The sequence below is a fragment of the Pristis pectinata genome, chromosome 32 (assembly GCF_009764475.1).
Source record: "Pristis pectinata isolate sPriPec2 chromosome 32, sPriPec2.1.pri, whole genome shotgun sequence".
Lineage (NCBI taxonomy): Eukaryota > Metazoa > Chordata > Chondrichthyes > Rhinopristiformes > Pristidae > Pristis > Pristis pectinata.
Window position 1 is genome coordinate 13858402 of NC_067436.1, and position 21320 is coordinate 13879721.

At 44.1% G+C, this 21320-nt stretch overlaps 1 protein-coding gene across 1 annotated transcript; it reads right to left on the reverse strand.

Moving 5' to 3' along the window:
* Window positions 1-19207: 19207 nt before the first annotated feature.
* On the reverse strand, window positions 19208-19898 carry LOC127585307 (ribonuclease P protein subunit p25-like protein). Its single transcript, XM_052042662.1, has one exon. It carries the CDS (start codon window positions 19859-19861, stop codon window positions 19262-19264), a length of 600 nt encoding a protein of 199 aa, XP_051898622.1. The 5' UTR covers window positions 19862-19898; the 3' UTR covers window positions 19208-19261.
* Window positions 19899-21320: the final 1422 nt, after the last annotated feature.

Consider the following 21320-nt stretch of genomic DNA (forward strand, 5'->3'; position numbering starts at 1 on the left):
CTGAATGGCACGCTAACAGAACCTTTTCACTATATCTCAGTACATGTCCCAATAATAAACAAATACCAAGCATCTGGTCAAACAATTGAATCTCCTAGTCATAGAAGACCTCTCACCTGGACTCACCTATCCCCTGCCTGAGTGTGCTCCTCCCCCTCCCCCTCCCCCCACCTTCTTATTCTGGCTTCTGCCCTCTTCCTTTCCAGTCCTGATGAAGGGTCTCAGCCCGAAATGTTGACTGTTTATTTCCCTCCATGGATGCTGCCTGACCTGCTGAGTTCCTTCAGCAGTTTTTGTGTATTGCATAAGATAAGATACTTATTGGTCACATGTACATCAAAACACACGGTGAAATGCGTCTTTTTGTGTTACTGAGAATATGCTGGGGGCAGCTCGCAAGTGTCGCCACACTTCCGGTGCCAACATAGCATGCCCACAACTTCCTAACCCGTATGTCTTTGGAATGTGGGAGGAAACCGGAGCACCCGGAGGAAACCCACGCAGACACGGGGAGAAGGTGCAAACTCCTTACAGGCAGTGGCCAGAATTGAACCCAGGTCGCTGGCGCTGTAATAGCGTTACGCTAACTGCTACACTACCGTGGTGGTGTACTTTATGGACAGCATAGACACAATGGGCCAAAGGGCCTGTTTCTGTTCTGTGTGACTATGATTAGCTACCTTTCCACAGATGCAACATGACCATCACTTTATGATCCAATATTAATTTTCCAGCAGTTGCAATATTTTGCTTTCCTAGGTTTAGGAATCTTTCAGAATGGATTATCCTGGAATGGACAATCTCTTTGATATCTACCTTGGGATCTTGTGTGGCAAGGTATCAAAGGAGTTCATGATTCTGCAAGAAATAATGATCAGGAGTCGTGTTTCCATTATATTTAAGTCGTGCAGGGTTTTAGCTTACTCTTGTGATACTGTAGCTAAATCAATTTATGCAAAATCCCCCTTGAGCATTAATTTAAACAGATCTGAACCGAGTTGGAATGCAAAAGGGCACCTGAGATCCCCATTAACAGTGCAGGTAAGGGGTGCAAACCACAGTGAAAATGTGTACAGTTTGTTAAAATCTTGGTGCATTGTTAAAGCCAGTGGCCGCTGAAATAATTGTTAAGCATTAGATGCTCGCAAGGCTTGTCTTTTGGTTGTTTGCAGTCTTGCATTATCAGTGAAAACTTTGCCTGTGGGACTGTGTGAAGCTTAAACAATCTCCCGGCTCCAGTGCAGATTCTAAGTGTGCTACATGGCTTTGTTCGAAGGATGCACCGAGCATCTACCACTCCTCAAAATAACAGCGTGGAAAAAGCTCATCCTCGACCCCAGGGGACGGCCTAAAACAAAGAGCCGTTCTAGGCAAGGCTACAAGTCTTTTACATAGGCAGTAACTCTGGAGCTCAGGAGGGTTGACCTTATAGAGTTATATAAATTCGTGAGGTGATAAGGTGAATGGTCACAGTCTTTTCTCCAGGGTAGGGGAGTCAAAACTAGAGGGCATAGATTTAAGGTGAGAGGGGAAAGATTTAAAAGGGAACAGAGGGGAAGCTTTTTCACACGGAGGGTGGTGGCTTTATGGAACGAGCTGCCAGAGGAAGCTGTAGAGATGGGTACAATTACACTATTTAAAAGACATTTAGACAGGTACATGGATAAGAAAGTTTTAGAGGCATATGGGCCAAATACAGGCAGATGGGACAAGTTCAGATTGACATCTTGCTGGGAATGGACAAGTTGGGCCAAGGGCCTGTTCCTGTGCTGTACAACTCTATGGTTCTCCTGAACTGTGGTCTTGTGGTGAGCCAAGGTGACTCTTCCACAGATGGGGCAGATGCTGCCTGATGGGTGGGTAGTTTGCAGAGGTGGTCCACTCCTTCCATTGTTTCTGTTGGGCTTCTGTGTGGTCCTGATGCACGCTTCTCAATGCCATTCCAAATGTTCCTCCTCCACTTTGAGCAGTTATAGACCAGGGATTCCCAACAGTCAATGGGGATGAAGGGTGTCCTGATGAAGGGTCTCAACCCGAAACGTCGACTGTTTATTTCCCTCCGTAGATGCTGCTGAGTTCCTCAAGCATTTCGTGTGTATCGAGTCAATGGGGATGTTCCATTTTTCAAGGAGACATTGGGGATACCCTTACATCTTTTCCGCTTGGAATATTATGTCCATTTTGGGGGTCTAGTGTTAGGCATGTGAACAACATGGCGTGCCCACCAGAGTTGACTGAGTGTAACTGGGTTTCAATGTCGAAGGTGTGGTCCTGATGCATGCTTCTCAATGCATGGGAGAGGGCACTAATGATGGATGGCTTATCCATCCAGTGGAGACAGTGCACAGGCATCTTTCCAGTGCCTTGAACTGCCTGTTGTAGATAGTCCAGGCGTCAGAGACTTTTACAGTAAAACTCCAATAATCCAGCACTCCTGAGACTTTGGTGCTGTGGGACCAGCAGATTTCCACTCTATTAGATGTTATTCCAGTTAATACTGAAAAACACTTTTATTTCACTTTTTCAGTGCTTATGCACTAGACACTGCACAGAGAGTGATACGTACCTGAAACGTGCCACCAGGGGAGGTGGTAGGAGGAGATACGATTGCGAACAGCACGTTTACAGAGTAGTGTAATAAACTTTCCAGTGAGCCGATGAGTTTAAAGGGAGCGGGACATATACAAACACTCAGGACCCTGATTTTGGAGCAAAACTACCCACGTTCCTGACTGGTTGCATCAAAATCTGGTACGGCAGTTCCAATGCACAGGGACATGAAAAGCTGCAGAGCAGCAGACTCAGCCCAATACATCACTGACACATCCCTCCCCATCATTGAAAGTATCTACAGGAGACGCTGCCTCAAGAAGGCAACATCTTTCACCAAAGATCCCCACCATCTGGGCTGTGCCATCTTCTTGCAGCTGCCATCAGGCAGGAGGTACAGAAGCCTGAAATCCCACACCACCAGGTTCAGGAACAGTTACTTCCCTTCAACCATTCAGTTCTTGAACCAACCTGCACAACCCTAATCGCTACCTCAACATAGCAACACTATGACCACTTTGCATGAAATTGGATTTTTTTTTGTTCTAATTGTGTTCATTCTTGTATAATTTATGTTTAAATTATGTGTATATGATGCTATGTGCCTGTGATGCTGCTGCAAGTAAGTTTTTCATTGCACCTGTGCGCACATGTACTTGTGCAGATGACAATAAACTCGACTTTGACCCTTAGTTTTCCGAGCTCTAACTCTGGCTGCAGCCACCCACCTGACCCGCAGCCCAGACCCCAGCTGTACTCCAGACCCATGGATCTGGCAGGAAACATCCCACTTACACTCTGGACCCTCTGCTCACGTTCCAGACCAATGGGTGTGCAGGATACTGAACTATCAGAATGGACTGTGTCTGTACCGTAAATCCTACACAATGCCGAAAAAAATGAGAATAGTGATTCCTGGTGACAATCTGACATGTAAATGTGTCAGGTCCATTTTCCCTAAATCCTTGATGGGAAAACATTTTATAAATAATTGCAATGAATAACAAATAAAAATACTACAGAATCGACAAAACCTTCATCAGTCCTCACACATAATTACCATCACAGTAAAAGTGTGAAGAGCGAGAGGTTATTTCATTGTGTTTGGTGCAGCGTGCAGCTCCAGCTTTCTGTCAACTCTACTTGTCCAGGAACAGCAATTCTAGCCTAAATTAGACCATAACATGTAGGAGCAAAATTAGGCCATTTAGCCCATCGAGTGTGCTCCGCCATTCAATCCTGGCTGATTTTGTTTTAACAACCCCATTCTCCCACCTTCTCCCCATAATGCTTAACCCCCTTACCAGTCAAGAAACTATCAATCTCTGCCTTAAATACACCCAATGACTTGGCCTCCACAGCCCTCTTGTGGCAACAAATTCCACAGATTCGTGACCTTCCGGCTGAAGAAATTTCCTTCTCGTTCCAGGTCACTGAGCGAGTGCAGCTCCCAAGACACCATCCATGACAAACTAGGGTTCTTGTAAAACACCCCATCCACCACCCTAAAACCTTTTCTCCCTCCACATCAGGATGACTGTAGCGTGTGGTGAGAATGAGTGAGATATCTTCCTCTTCTTTACAGTCTGAACATTCCTGTAAAAATCAAGATATATTTTTACTTTTAAGCTGCAAATTGTCAAAGTGAGTAAACGCTGTAATTTATTTTTCAGGTTACTTTGAAAACTGCTTTTCCCTGATGTGCTTTGATGATCATTGAGGAAGAACCAGAGCAAATCAGTACACCACAGGCAAATCCATCTACTTCACTCCGTGAGGCACAGGGTAACTCAACGGTTTAGGCAGAGGTAAGCTTTCTGCCGAGGGCTGATGTGCCCATCACTACTGGGCAGAGGTTGGGTTGACTCCCTTCCTGTTACGCTAAGCCTTTCCCCTATCCTCAGGGCATGGTAAGCTATTGGGAAGGCAAATGGTTAGTCAGCTTTTATTATGAGAGGATTTTGTTACAGGACTTTGTGAGAGTTCTGCAGAGAATTTTGGTCTCCTTGTTTCAAAAGATGTACCTACCATAGATGGAACGCAGCAAAAATTCACCAGGACTGTGATGGAATACTCTCCACTTGCCTGATGTGCCCGCTTGATAAACACCCCACTCCCTGCCCTAGAATGTTCTCTCCCTCCATTTGATGTTTGCACTCTCCAAAATGCACACCAGTTACACAACAAGCTACTCCAATGCAACCTCCCAAACTCACAGGAGTAGGCCATCTGCTCCTTCAAGATCCATCATACATCGTTTGTTGCTGACCTTTGACACCAGACCCATTGTCCTACACTATCCCCATATCCCTTGATCTCTTAATATCCAGAAATCCATTGAAGGAATTGAATAGGTCAGAGGATTGGAAACAATTTTAGGACTCAACAAAAGATGACCAAAAGATTGATATAGAAAGGGTAGAATATAGGAGTAAGCTGACACCAGACATAAAAATGGATTGTAAGAGCTTCTACATTGAAGGCAAATGTGGACCCCTTACAGACTGAGATGGGGGAATTTATAAAGGGGGAATGCCAGAGATATTAAACAAATACTTTGTGTCTATCTTTAATAAGCTCTACAGTTTTCTGGAGCAGAAAATACCAAAGATTTTTCTCCTGAAATTCCTCCTCATCTCAGTCCTAAGTGGAATATTCCTTATTCTTTGACTCAGACCCCTGGTTCTCGATTCCTCAATGGGGAGAACATGCTAATCCTCACTGCAACTGTAACTGAAAGCTAACCTGCCTCGAATTTCTTAAGTTGCATCCACCCCATCAAGCCCTTGTGAGTAGTTTCAATGACATCAGTTCTTCCAAACTCCAGAGAATACAGGTCGAGTTAATTGGCCTGCACACTGCCATCTCAGAAGTACATCCTTCCTGAGGCAAGGAGATTAAAGATGCACGTAATATTCTCACCAAGGCCCTACACAATTGCAGTAAGATATCTTTACACCTGTACCTAAATCCTCTTGTATTAAAGGCCAACAAAACATTTGCTTTCCTAAATACTCACTCTAGGCATGATAACTTTCAGTGACCTTGGTACAAAGACAACAGAGTTCCATTGAATATCACCCACCAACACCCCTCCCCCACCTTGCTCCATCTGCCCGTCTACCTTTGCCCCTCCTCAGTCCACCTATCACCTCCTGGCCCCCGTCTCACCCCTCCCCTCTCTTCTTTACACTGGCTATCTTCTCTCTCTGCTCTCAGCCCTCATGAAGGGTCTCGATGCAAAACCTGGACAATTCCCTTCCCCCCACAGATGCTGCTCGACCCACTGAGTTCCTCCAGCAATTTGTGCGTTGCTCCAGATTCCAGCATCTGGTGTCTCTTGTGTCTCCACTGAAGATCAACATTTGCCAATCTGTTGCCATCTAAAAAATATTCTTGTTTTCTATTCTGTGCACCATGGATGACCTCGCATTTTCCCCACACTATCTGCCATGTTTTCACCCACTCACTTAGCTTGTCCACGTCCCCTTGAAACCTCTTCCTCACAATCCCAACCTGCAAACTTGAGATTTTGTCCCTCACTGATATAGGTTGTGAACAGTTGGGGCTCACACACCAATCCCTGTAGCTCCTGACTGGTTATAGCCTATCAACCTGACAAAGATACATTTATTCCCACTATTTGCTTTCTATCTGTTAACCAGTTCTCAATCCACGTCAATATATTAGCCCCAATTCCATGTGCTCTAACCTGGTTAACCACCCACCTGTGTGGGATCTTATCAAAGGCATTCTGAAACTCTAAATACACCATCTCCACTGGTTCGCCCCACCCACCCTCCCTATCTACTCACATCTCAAAGAACTGCAATAGATCAGCCTCCCCTCCAGTCTACACTTCCTCAGGAAAGCAGCCAACATAATCAAAGACCCCTCCCACCCCAGACGTTCTCTCTACTACCCCCTCCCATCGGGCAGAAGATACAAAAGCTTGAGAACACGTACCATCAGCTTGAGGACAGCTTCTACCCCGCTGTTATCAGATTCTTGAACAGACCTCTTATTTGCTAAAGATGAACTCTTGATCTTTCAATCCACCTCGTTATGGCCTTTGCACTTTGTTTGCCTGCAATGCACTTTCTCTGTAACTGTAATTATTCTGCATTCTGTTTTTCCTTTTTGTACAACCTCGATGTACTTATGAATGGAATGATCTGTCTGGATGGCACACAAACAAAAGCTTTTCACTGCATCTCGGTACATGGGACAATAATAAACCAATTACCAATTAGATTGATCAAAGATGATTTCCCTTTCATTAATCCATACTACCTCTGCTCAGTCCTCTTGTTCTTTGGTATTCTGTTGTTATATCCTTCATTACAGATTCCAGCATTTTTCCTGGTCTAACAGGTTAGTAGTTGCATTTTTTTCTCTCCCTACTGTGGCGACTCACCGTCTAGTCGGGCGAACCGGCTCGGCAGTCGGGTCGCGCGGTGTCGGAGCGACGAGGCCCAAGATGGCGGCGGGCCTCGTCTTTCCGAGCGACGGGGAGAACCCGCGCGCGGGAAAGTCCTGATGACGTAGGACTTACGTCATTGCCGGTTTTTTGGGCGGGAGTTTTCTCCCTTAAAGGGCCTGCGCAAGGCGGGAAAATAAACCAGTTCTGTTTGGCAATCCTCCGAGTGAGTCTTGTTTTAGTCCGCAGTAGCAACCGCTACACTACTTTCTTAAATAGTGAGGTCACATGTGCTACTCTGGGATTTATTGTCTCACCAACTTCCCAGTACTATTTTTGTTTAACCACTACAAAATTTCTTTCAGTCCCTGATTCATGCTGAACCATTTGTTCTCAGATATATCTGGCAGGCTTTTAATGCCTTCGGTAAAGATAGACAAAAAGTATTTATTTAATATCTCTGGGGTTACCTTCCCCCAATTTATAAAATATCCCTGTCTCAGTCAATAAACGGTACACATTTGCCCTCACGGGTCTTTACTGTAGAAGCTCTTAAGATCCATTTTCGTCTCTTACCAGTTTCCTCCTATATTCAGCCTTGCCTTTCCTTATCAATTTCTTGGTCGTCTTTTGTTGAGTCCTAAAAATGTTCCCAATTCTTTGACCTACTGCTATTTCTGGAAGCTTTTTGAACCTCTTCCTTGCATTTAATACTATCTTTCAGTCCTCCTGTCAGTCACAGACCACATTTGCTGTTGGGTTTCTGCACCGTAAAGAAATTCTTTGCCTGCAAATCCTGGATTATTTCTTTCTTTGAACATTAGCCATTGTCTGTCGATCATCATACCTTTTAATGCAGCTTCCTAAATCTACTGCAGCCAACTCACCCTCATACCATCAGTTTTCCACACTTAGATTTAAGGCCCTGGCTTTGAATTGGACATCACTCTCAAACTCAGTGTAAGCTTCCATCAGATTATGGTCACTCTTCCCTATAGGGTCTTTTAACGACAAAATTGTTTACTAACCTTTTCTAATTGCACGATTTACGATCTAAAATAGCCTTCTCCCTAGTTGCTTCCTCAATACATTAGACCTAGAGTAATACAGCATGGATACAGGCCTTTCAGCCCAACTCGTCCATGCCAAACAAGATGAATCTTTGATCTAGAAGACATCACCTTTACATTTCATGGTCATCCTCCAGTGTATTACTGCTAGTTTGATTTGCTCATTCGACACCATCTAGAAGGGTAAGGCCAACGGGAGATGGGTCTTTCTGAAGCTTCCCTGTCACACATCATCCTGACTTGGCCATATACCTCCATTTCTTCATTGTCATTGGGTTAAGATCCTCAAAGCCCTTACCTAACTGCATTGTGTGATTATCTTCTCCTCATGGATTATGGTAATTAAAGAAGGCAGCTCACAACCATCTTCTCTCTTTCTCGGACCATCTCTCTTCTCCCCGCCTCCCAGTGGGCAGAAGATACAAAAGCCTGAAAGCACATACCACCAGGCTGGAGGACAGCTTCCATCCCACTGTTATAAGACTATTGAACAGACCTCTTGAACAATAGGATGGACTCTTGACCTCACAATCTACCTTGTCATGGCCCTTGCACCTTATTGTCTGCCTGCACTGCACTTTCTCTTTAACCGTAACACTATATTCTGCATTCTGTTATTGCTTTTCCCTTGTACTACCTTGACGTACTGATGTGATGAAATGCATGGCTGGCATGCAAAACAAAGTTTTTCACTGTATCTTGGTACATATGACAATAATAAACCAATTACCAATCTTCTGAAGGACAACTAGGGGTAGGAAATAAATGCTGGGCATGCACATAGCCTGAGAATTGACAACATGATAAAAGAAAGCACAAAGGGGCTTATGCGCCCATTATTACCAACACAGGGAGGCACACTGCAGCTGGCATTAATGTCCTTGTGCTTGAGCAGAGATAGTTAGCCTGGGCTCCCCTGGTTGCTCACCACCTTGTGGTAGCACAGTCTGCTGACAGTGGCCTACACTGAACTGAGCAGGTTAGTTAAAGGCTCCTTGAGCTATCTCAACCACACAGCAATGGTTACTGCTGCAGTTGACAGATTCACTTTACATCATATTCCAGAATCCAACGTAAGCAATGCTATAAAATATTCCCTAATCTTTATCATGTTTAATTAAGCTTTCGAATAATTGAATTGCTCTCAGATCTGACACCCTGCCATGGTTTTACCTTGTAAAGCTAATTCGACTTTCAAACACATAAAATGATTGGCACGCAGCTTGAAACTCTTAATTTCACTCACACCGAACCCCCGGCAACTTTTCCATGAATAATTTAATTGCGTCTTATCGGAAAACCAGCAAATGATGTTGGCAAGAGTCTGCAGTAATCGGGATGAATTGGGCTAATGCGGATCTGAAAGAGTGTAATGATTTGAGCTCCTTTGAAGCAGTTTTAAGATTTTGCCATGCGTTGTCAAAGAAGATTAATCGCTCTGACTCGAGAAAGGGCATTGTTGTGTCTGCAACAAGCTCGCTATAATTCCCCAACCAACCACAACTTGGCGTTAATACTTTCCTTATCTCCCGTCTTCAAGAGAAGCTGAAAGTCCCTTGTTTCTTTTGCGCTACACTTATCTAAGCTTTCTATAATCTAATATTAATTCACTATTCCCTCTTCAGTTATCTGCTTATTCCTGCAAACATTCCCAAATGCAACGCAAAAATATACAACTCGCGCACACAAATCCCACATCACTGAAAGGCATCCCACATCAGACTGGGAGCTAAAATGTCCTTAAACCGAAACATCTTTGATAAGTCAAAACTACGTTTAAGCTAAAGATTAAGCAAAGTTATTGAAGCAACAAACGATCTGCTGGAGGAACTCAGCAGGTCGAGCAGCATCTGTGGGAGGACAGGAATTGTCGATGTTTCAGGTCGAATCCCTGCATCAGGGCTCCAAGTGAAGTTATTGGGTGGGTGCATAAGAATTAAGCAAGCTAGGAATGAATATCTGCATTATTAGGTGATGGGTACTTTGCATTCATTTACTTGCTTTGTGAAACAAAAGTAGAAAGATTCATAAGGTTTCTACTAAAATATCAAACTGACTAGAACAATATCAACTTTTAAAATCTCTCACAACTTACATTGCCTACTGAAGCATGTTTCAATGCTTTAGTAACAATTTGTTTCAGTTTTATTGCAGGAAAATGTCAGCATCTACCTAGGTAAACTGCCTGTCTATCTATATAACTGTCTGGCTCAAGGACAGCTTCTATCCCACTGTTATAAGACTATTGAATGATCCCTTAGTACGATAAGATGGACTCTTGACCTCACGATCTACCTTGTTATGGCCTTGCACCTTATTGTCTGCCTGCACTGCACTTTCTCTGTAACTGTAACACTTTATTCTGCATTCTGTTATTGTTTTCCCTTGTACTACCTCAATGCACTGTTGTAATGAAATGATCCGTATGGATGGCATGCAAAACAAAGTTTTTCACTGTACCTCAGTACACGTGACAATAATAAACCAATTTGCAATGCAGTCATAAAAGCCCCAAAATTGCAGGCAACAATATGCATTTGTTTATCTGAATGTGCTCCACTGCATTGATTGCCATTGCAACATAAGCAAATGCGACAGCCAACTTGTGCACAGCAAGGTGCCACAAACAGCACTGAGGTACCTGTGTTTCTTCAGTGAGGTACCTACACTGGCAGAACTCTGGCAACAATAGAACCCCAGGACAATTTGGGAAGCCAAATGAGTGATATTATAAGACAATTGCTTCTTTTGTGAATTTCAAATTTTAAAAAGTATTTTTCAAGATCTGGACATCACTGATGTTCAGAGTCTATCCCTAATTGCCCTTGGACAGAGTGTTTCCCAGGTCAATAAAGAGTCAATATTAATGGGTCTGGAGTCACATATAGGTCAGACTGGTGGCAGGTCCTCCCCAGGTGACAAACACCCAACATGTACAGCCTGTACATACCGCAGAGTTCTTAGGAGACCGGAGGGATGGATTTGCTGGCTGCTGTAGGCATCCTCTGCCCCCTGGGAACTTAATTTATGGACAGTTCACTGGAACAGAATCCTGCTGTAACATGGGGACGATCGGTAGAACAACTTGTACCAGGCACGGTGGCATAGTGGTTAGCATAATGCTTTACAGCGCCAGCCACCCGGGTTCAAATCCAGCCGCTGTCTGTAAGGAGTTTGTACGTTGTCCCCGTGTCTGTGTGGGTTTTCTCTGGGTGCTCCGGTTTCCTCCCACATTCCAAAGACGTACAGGTTAGGAAGTTATAGGCATGGTATGTTGGCGCCGGAAGCGTGGCGACACTTGTGGGCTGCCCCCCAAAATCACTACATAAAAGATGTATTTCACTGTGTATTTCAATGTACATGTGACTAATAAAGATCTTATCCTACCTCTTCTCCAGCGGACGAACTAGGATTTTTTGCAGTAACTCGGTGATTCCATGTTCATCATTACAAATGACCATTTTGTACAGAATTTAATTGCCATGGTAGGATTTGAACTTGGATCTATGGTTGACTCGTTTTGTAATGAATAGTAAGCTACCACCACATCCAACAAGTCGAGCACAGAAACAGGCCATTCAGTCCACTGGGCTATGATTAATGCTTCTATAAGTCTCTTCCCCAGTGTACTCCATCTAAACTTATCAGTATGATCTTTCTCTTTCTCATAATTTATCCAGTTTATCCTTAAATGTAGCCATGTTATTCACCTCAACTACTGCCAATGGTAGCTGGCGCCATAATCTAACCAGCTCTGGGAAAGGAGCTTTCTCCTAAATTTGTTATTGGATTTATTAATGACTATCTTACACTTACAATTTTTTAAGATAACATTACACATCCTCAATTTATTTATTAAGGCTTTAAGGGAAGGCATACTTCAAGCCCAAATCACATTTTCTACTGCATCAGCATAGCCGTGAAAGGCTTATTAACCTGTGTATGAAAGATTTCTTGATCTCAACAAGAACCAAGCGATCATTTGGGTGGCACAGTTGTGGGGTGGTTAACTTCAGAGTGCCAGTGACCCAGGTTTAATTCTCACATCCAGTGCTGTCTCTGTGGAGTTTGCATCTTCTCCCTGAAAATGGTCTCATGCAACATCCCAAAGATGTGGTGGTTGGAAGGTTAATTGGCCATTGTAAAATGCTCCTCGTGTAGATGGGCAGCAGAAAAATCAGGTGAGTTGGTGGGAATGGGAAAGGAAGAATTATACCAGTATAAAAAGCATGGAAACGGTGCGTATTCGACCTGGGGGTCAGTGACCAGTGGTGCTCCGCAGGGATCTGTTCTGGGACCCCTGCTCTTCGTGATTTTTATAAATGACTTGGATGAAGAATTGGAAGGGTGGGTTGGTAAGTTTGCAGGTGACACGAAGGTTGGTGGTGTAGCAGATCGTGCAGAAGGTTGTCGTAGGTTGCAACGGGATATTGACAGGATGCAGAGTTGGGCAGAGAAGTGGCAAATGAAGTTCAATCCGGAGAAGTGTAAGCACTTTGGAAGATCGAACTTGAAGGCAGAGTACATGGTTAACGGCAGGATTCTTAGCAGTGTGGAGGAACAGAGAGATCTTGAGGTCCAAGTACATAGATCCCTCAAAGTTGCTGTGCAAGTTGATAGGGTGGTTAAGAAGGTGTATGGTGCGCTGGCCTTCATTAGCCGGGGGATTGAGTTCAAGAACCAAGAGGTAACGTTGCAGCTCTATAAGAATCCGGTTAGACTGCACTTGCAATATTGTGTTCAGTTCTGGTTGCCACATTATAGGAAGGATGTGGAAGCTTTGGAGAGGGTGCAGAGGAAATTTACCAGGATGCTGCCTGGATTAGAGAACATGTCTTATGAGGAGAAGTTGTGCAAGTTAGGGCTTTTCTCTTTGGAGCAACGGAGGATGAGAGGGGACTTGATAGAGGTGTATAAGATTATGAGGGGCATAGATAGAGTGGACAGCCAGCACCTTTGTCCCAGGGCGGTAATGGCCAATACCAGAGGTTACCTGCTGAAGGTGCATGGAGGAAAGTTCAGGGGAGATGTTAGAGGCAGGTTTTCTTTTACACAGAGAGTGGTGGGTGCCTGGAGCACACTGGCCGGGGGTGGTGATAGAGGCTGATATGGTAGGTTCATTTAAGAGACTATTAGATAGGGACATGGATGAAAGAAAAATAGAGGGTTATAGAACATAGAATGGTACAGCACAATACAGGCCCTTCGGCCCACAATGTTGTGCTGACCTTTAAACCTCACCTAAGACTATCTAACGCCTTCCTCCCACATATCCCTCTATTTTAAATTCCTCCATATTCTTTTCTAGTAATCTCTTGAATTTGACCGATGTACCTGCCTCCACCACAGCCCCAGGCAGCGCACTCCATGCCCCAACCACTCTCTGAGTAAATAAACCTTCCCCTGATATGTCCCTTGAACTTCCCACCCATTACTTTAAAGCCATGCCCTCTTGTATTGAGCATTGGTGCCCTGGGAAAGAGGCACTGGCTGGCCACTCTATCTACTCCTCTTAATATCTTGTACACCTCTATCAAGTCTCCTCTCATCCTCCTTCTCTCCAAAGAGTAAAGCCCTAGCTCCCTTAATCTCTCCTCATAATGCACACTCTCTAAACCAGGCAGCATCCTGGTAAATCTCCTCTGCACCCTTTCCAACGCTTCCACATCCTTCCTGTAATGAGGTGACCAGAACTGGACACAGTAAGTGTGGTATAACCAGAGTTTCAGAGGTGAAGTAGAGAGGGGGATAGTTTGAATGTGGATAAGGTTTATATAGGTTGGCACAACATCGTGGGCCAAAGGGCCTATTCTGTGCTGCATTGTTCTGTGTTTTATATTCTGCCAGAGGAATTCAGTGGGTCGAGCAGCATCTGTTGTGGGGGGGGGGGGGGGCGGGGAGGGGGGGGAGTTTCGCTGTTTCATGTTGAAACCCTGCATTAGACCCAAAACATCGACAATTCCTTTTCCCCCAATGATGCTGCTCGACCTGTTGAATTCCTCCAGCAAATTGCTTGTTGCTTCCAAAGGGAACTAGATATGTACGTGAACGGCTGCAGGGAAAGGAGGTAGAGAATGGGATTAGTGGGATTTTTTGTGCTAGAAGCCAGCATGTGCTCAATGGGCCAAATGGCCTCTTTTTGTGTTAGTACAATTCTCTAATTCAATGACTTTAGCTTCAATGAGACTGTACCTCACCATTTGTTAAACTAAAATAGTCATTGGGTAAATAACACATTCATGAACATGGTGGCTTTAATTCAATTCTGAATCATTCTCATTATAGATTTTGGAAAGTTAAATAAAAACTCTAATCCTGAGAGCATTTTCTAAGCAAATCAGGAAATAAAGAACTTGTTTGAATTAAGTCACTTAGCAGCAGATGTAAGACATAGAAATGCTGTAATATTTATAAGATGATTATTACTGAATTTGGCACCCCAACATTCATTACCATTTATGCACAGACATGCACTCATTCACATACCCCCCTCTGCACTCCACCCACCTGCCCCTACTGATATACAAGAAAACAGAGTATGATAACATGGTGGCATATTACTGAACTTGCATACAGATGGTTAGACTCACGATCCGCAGACAAGTGCTTGAATCACACTAAAGAGGCCGACAGAATTTGGATTCAGTCAATCAAATCGATATGGAATTAAAAAGCTGTCACCAGTAATGGTGACCCTGAAATCACAGGGTTGTTATAAAAAGCCATATGGTTCACTAATGCCCTTCACGGAAAGAAATCTGCCATCCTTACCCAGTATTCGACTTCAGGCTCACCAACGTAATTGATTCTTAATGGCCTCTCAATTCAAGAGCAATTAGGTTTAGACAACAAATGCTGACCTTGTCAGCAATGGCCTCATTCTGTGAATGGATAAAATATACAAACATGCTGACCTCATTGACAGACACCCTGCCCTTCCTACTGTGTGCAGACGGGAATACAGATGCGGGAACGTGTCCGCTGGTGTGTGCTTTGCCAAATGCAGCCACATGAACAACAAAAATAACTACCTTATAAAAGTGCCCCCACCTTTGCACACATTTTACTAACCCAGCAGAACCACATCACATCCAGTTACTGAAAGAAGTGGAATGACCATACGCTGGAGTTTTTGCTATGAAGTTGCGTCAAAGCTCACTTGAAATTGTACTGCTTAAAGTCCATTAAGATCAAGTTGCACTTTCAAATGAGTGACAGTATATTCTTTCATTTTTTTTTCCATTTTTCACGTAAAAATATCCCTTCGTGTGCTTAAGACGTGGTGCAGTTTTGTTGATACTGGTATAACTCACCCAAAGGAAAGCATCTTTTAAAAAGTAAGTCCAGCCAGGCACAAATTAACAGAAGTATTTCACAACCATCCTCTCCCACCTCCTACCAAATTCCCCTTCCACACTCTAACATTGACTCGGAAGCAATGAGCACACATATTTCTCCAAGGCCCCCATCATCTCCAGGAAAGCCCAAGCAAAAAAGACAGGGCACTTTGATCACAAACAACAGCACGTAGCTGCCAGATGATGTAAACACCAACATTATGGAATCTCTCCGAAAGGTTATGGGCCACTTCACTGAAGTTCCTATGTCAAAAAAAAATTAGCACCCTCCACCTATGGCTAGACTGGAACTATTTAAATCTAACCAATGAAACTAATGGTGGTTAAAGCTATTTATTTCCCATCTTGCAATTAAATGCTTTTTAGTTAATTGATCATGTAAACATGGCATTAATAATCTAAAAGACAGAAAATTCCAAAAATTGATGTCAAGTGTTGCAAATACAAAAATATCAATAAAATTCTAATTGCAATGGGCTCGTGCAAAAACATTATTTGTTGCAGGAATTTTAAAAAAATAATTATTGCATGAGCATTAAAATTATATTGTCATTATGTTGAAATATTTAATATTAAAAGAATATTTTTTGCAGTTATATTAGGATCATGCATTGCATCTCTATTGTGAAAATTCTTTAGTTAATTGCATTCAGAGTGTTTTCTTTGCTTGTGTGTTAAGAATATCACACAGATATGCATTAAGGATACTTTATACTGTCTTCTTTCAGTTACTCTGGTTTGCTAATTTTGCCTTTTGCCCACTATACTGGAATTGGAAATTAAAGGGGTGCCTCCCCAATTTCTATATTCCTTGTTTGTGATAATATTCTTTCATTTCAACTGCTTCTATTGCACAAACCACTAAGGGCTGGTCAATTTGTTCAGCTCCAAAGGTTGTGTCCCTGGGGTAGCTGTAGTTGTTGACTTAACATAAACTTTGTACATTCCTCACAAGAGACTTTTTAAGATCTGTTCCATATAGATCACGGTATCCTTCAGTAGTCACTGCTTAGCCAAGTAGTGGCAGGGTCAAAACACAAACCTTCATAACTATTAGATCTTGCAAAGAGAGACATTTGTACCAATTCAGATAAATAGCAATAAGTACATATAAAATATTATGTATTTATCTATGTATATATTATACATATCCTGACCATACATATATCAGGTATTTGCCTTTTTATTGTGACTGGAATCACACCTATACGATAAACTAATGTGAATATTTTCACTTGCGGGTATCTCTGTACAGCATCTGAATAATGCTAAAGAGTACGCACAAATGCATTACAGAACCTTACGGCACAGGAAGCTATTTCTCCCATTACGCCCACACCTGTTCTTTGGAGGAGCTATCCAATCAAGTGCTACATCCGAGCTTTTTCCGCCAAACCTTTCTCCAAATGTATGGACAGTCACCTACCTCTGCACACTTTCTGAATCCTTGCCCATGACACAAAACTCAGCAACCAGAGATTTTGTCTTGGCAAAAGATTGGAAGTTAGTAAAAGTTAACAAAACTATTTTATATTATTTACTGAAACAAACTTAACCTTGAGAGGAAGAGAGCATCCATTGCTCCAGAGTGCCACTGGATTCTTAGAAGTCAAAAGAATTGATTCAGAATAATTCTTGTGTGACACAGTCACCAGCGTTGATGGTTGAACAATCACCAGTTGTTGGACATTGACTGGACAGCAAATGTTTAAAATTACAGGCAGTTCGTTAATAGAAGCAGAATACAGATGAAAATTATTTTAATGCACATGCTAAATGGGTGGGATTTACAGAATAAGCCAAAAAGTAATTTACTCCTGATAGAACTTGTTTGATTAAATTATTGACAGTGTGTATTAAATCCAGAAAACGAAAGGATAAGCTGTCATCATATGAATGTGCTTGTTGCTGTATCTAATCCTTTTCTCAGATTCATGAACGGTGAAACAGATTGCTGGGGCATTCCCTAACAAAAAGGGACAGGCACTAGCAGACAGAAAGGGACACCTTAGAAGAGGGGTGGCAGTAGATGAAAGGAATATTGCTTTTACAGACACATGTACCAAGAGTAAGGCATGTTTAAACTTATGGCCGAGTGGAAGGTTTCTGTGTAAACAAGTGTGGCTTTTGCACTTGAATTACAAGGCTGCATCAACGTAATTTCCTTCTTGAGCACAAAAGCTGTTCAAAGAAGTCATTGGACATTGCAGGACTCCAAATGTCACTGAAGGACATTCCTATAAAGACTAATCTCTTACACACCTTTGTTAGAAGTCCCTTTGTTAAGATTGCACGTGAGTGCCAGTCCCGCTTCAACACAAAAATCCGGGGAGTACAGAGAAGGTGCTACACTGAGGGAGATGCTTCATGTCAGATGAGACTTAAATCAAGACCTTGTTGTTTGCAACAGATCCCATGGAAAATCGGAAAGTCTTCCCCAGTGTTGGGAGCCTTCAATCAATGTCACTAAAAGCAAGTGATCTGGTCGTTTGTGGGAGCTTGCTGTGCATTATTTGACTGCTGATTTCCAACAGTGTCAACACTTCAAAAAGTATCTGAGTGGCTGTGGTGTGTAGGATCACTCTGAGGGACACGAAAGACACTACAGAAATGTATATTTACAAAAATGACTAGTTAGACAGAACATCAGCTTCTCACCAACCCGTTAAGTTCACCTATCCCATTCAAAGATCTATGTTCTCCGAGTCCCACTGAAGGCTTTAACGTTAAATCAGCCACTCTTCACTGTCGCAGAGGACTCACTGGCTGGGATGTGCTGGGTTAGTGGTTAAATTAGCGGAAGCCTGGACTATTGAGAAGTTTGAATCCCACTGTAGCAGCAAGGAAAATTAATCCAACAATTAAATAAATGGGACAAAATTCTGGGATTGATAAATTCGACCATAAAACCGCCAGCTTGATGGATGTTCTTCAGGGAATGGAATCTGCCGTCCTGACTACACACGAAATCTGACCCCAGACCCGTTGCAATGTAGCTGACTCCAAACTGCCCCCTGAAATGACACTACCAAGTTCAGGGGCAATTAAGTTAGATATTAAATGGTAGCCTTGCTGTCCTGTGAATGAATTAAAGATATACAAGGAAGGATACACACACACCCCAACCCTAAATTAGAACATAGAACAGTACAGCACAATACAGGTCCTTCGGCCCACAATGTTGTGTCGACCTTTAAACCTCACCTAAGACTATCTAACCCCTTCCTCCCACATATCCCTCTATTTTAAATTCCTCCATATGCCTATCTAGTAATCTCTTGAATTTGACCAATGTACCTGCCTCCACCACCACCCCAGGCAGCGCATTCCATGCCCCAACCACTCTGGGTAAAAAACCTTCCTCTGATATCTCCCTTGAACTTCCCACCGATTACTTTAAAGCCATGCCCTCTTGTATTGAGCATTGATGCCCTGGGAAAGAGGCGCTGGCTGTCCACTCTATCTATTCCTCTTAATATTTTGTACACCTCTATCATGTCTCCTCTCATCCTCCTTCTCTCCAAAGAGTAAAGCCCTAGCTCCCTTAGTCTCTCCTCATAATGCATACTCTCTAAACCAGGCAGCATCCTGGTAAATCTCCTCTTCACCCTTTCCAACGCCTCCACATCCTTCCTGTAATGAGGTGACCAGAACTGGACACAGTACCCTAAGTGTGGTCTAACCAGAGTTTTATAGAGCTGCATCATCACCTCGCGGCTCTTAAACTCGATCCTTCGACTTATGAAAGCTAAATTAAATATAGATTGCCAATATAACACACACGCTCTTAGTGATATTTGTACGTTTAATGTTTACAAACTGTTCTATAAAGTTATATATTGAGTTATATTATGCTTACAGTGTTACTGGTGGTAGTTCAGTGGGTAATTATAGTTAGAGGAGGGGTCGACTTGATGGTCTTCCCTTGTGACTTTTTTAACCATTTCGTGACTCCCACAGCACAGGGAGCGTTTGATGCCTCTGGGAGCCGAAGCGTTCTCCATCTCTCCAACCTCCCTGTCTCGCTGCCCAAGCCACAGCCCATCGCCAGTGTCCGGGGGCTGGTAGCCACTTTCACTCGGGTCCAGGGGCTCCTTAGACAGGAGGATGCAAATAGCCGGGACGTTCTTCAACAGGGTGAGGTTGTGGGCACCCTCCCGGGGCTCACGGAGTTGCCACGTCTCTCGCAGGCTCTTGTAGCGTAGCCTGGTGATCTGATGGAGACCCCCGATGCGTCTTTTCATGATCTCCACACAGGTGATGGTCTTGGTGACCGCCCTGCCCGAGCCGGTGAACACCATCTGCCGAGTGCCTTCTAGCTCCATCCGACCGATTGCAAACCCCATCAGGTTTCTGATCTTGCTGCCCTCCTTCACCCGCATCTCCACGATGTCCTCCGGCAGGTTCTCGAAGGGCAGAGGACTCTCTTCCTCGCTCTTACGGATCTTCGTGTAATTTTCCATGGTTTCCCACAACCGCCTCACTATTCCTCCCTACCCAAAATAAACTTCTTGCCCCCCTCCCCTCCCTCCCTCCCACCCCGCGTCCACCCCTTTCAGCGGTCTCCAAAGAGGGGCAGCATTGCTTTCAGCCTCTTGCTGGTCACGAAGTTTTGCAAGAAGATAAATAAAATGGAGAGACGGTTGCGGGTGCAACGCTCCGTGCAATGAAAATGCTTCCTCCTTAAGTGTGCATTCACACCCCCCCTCCCTCCCTCCCCGTAGAAATCCCGATGCACCCCTCCTTTTACCCCAGGAGATGCACACATTGCTTACGACCCGTGTCCATCTTCAGATCTCCGGTCTCTGTCCCGACCCCCCACCCACCCCCCGCAGTCCCGGGGCACGGGACGTTCCTTCTCCCCGTCACCGAGGCTCCCTCTCTGCAGCCGCTGTAGTGCTGGTTGGGTCGTGGATCCGCCGGTGCCTCTCTCTCTCTGCCTCTGTCTCTTCAACGGGCTGCTGCCTCTCCCATGGGCTTCTGGCCCCCCCAGAGCCACTCACTCACTGCGAACGAACCTCCCCGTTTAACCCCTTCGGCACCAAGCTCCTCTTGATCCCTCTCCTGCAGAGGAGATCCACTGTCACATTATCACACCCTTCTATTTTTAAAAGGCTCGTCCTTGTTTACATGGTCTCACTACTTCCCTCCCTCAAACCTGCTTCAGCCACTGGGAAGCCTGCTATCATTCAGGTCTTTTGACCATTGGCCGCCTTTAACTGCCTGGGCCTAAGCCCTAGAATTCCCTTCCTGAAATCTCTGCCTCACTAACTCACTCTCCATTCTTAAGATACTCCTTAAAGCCTGCCTCCATTGTTGTAGACTTTTGCTCTAGTATAAACTTAAAACCTGATCCAACCCCAACCCAACCACAGCCAATCCGAATGCAACCTAGCTACGGCCATTCCAAACCCGATCCAGCCATGCCAATCCAACCCCAACCCAACTACGGCCAATCCAAAGGCAACCCAAGGGTGTCCAATAAATCGTGACCCATCCACAGCCAATGCAAACCCAGGCTGGCTATGGCCAATCAGAACCCAACCTGGCTGTAACCAATCCAAACCCAACCAGACCACAGCCAGTAGATACCAAGCCAACCGCAGCCAACCTTAACCTAACCTGCCCACATCCAAATCAATCTTGATTCAACCACAGCCAACTTAACTCCAACCCGACCACCGTGAATCTGATCCTGACACAACCAGGTCAATCAAACTTCAACCTGAGGCTCACTGCTTCTAATTTCCCATAATAGACCTGACTTAACCATCGGTGAAAAGATTCCAATCTCTAGCCTGCTGTTGACATGTTTGAAAGTGAGACACCGAACGTTAATCAAGAGCGGAGGACACGTTAGCTGAGCAAATTCTCCTGACCTGGGTCAGTACTGGACTGGGTTACATCGGCACAGGCTGACTC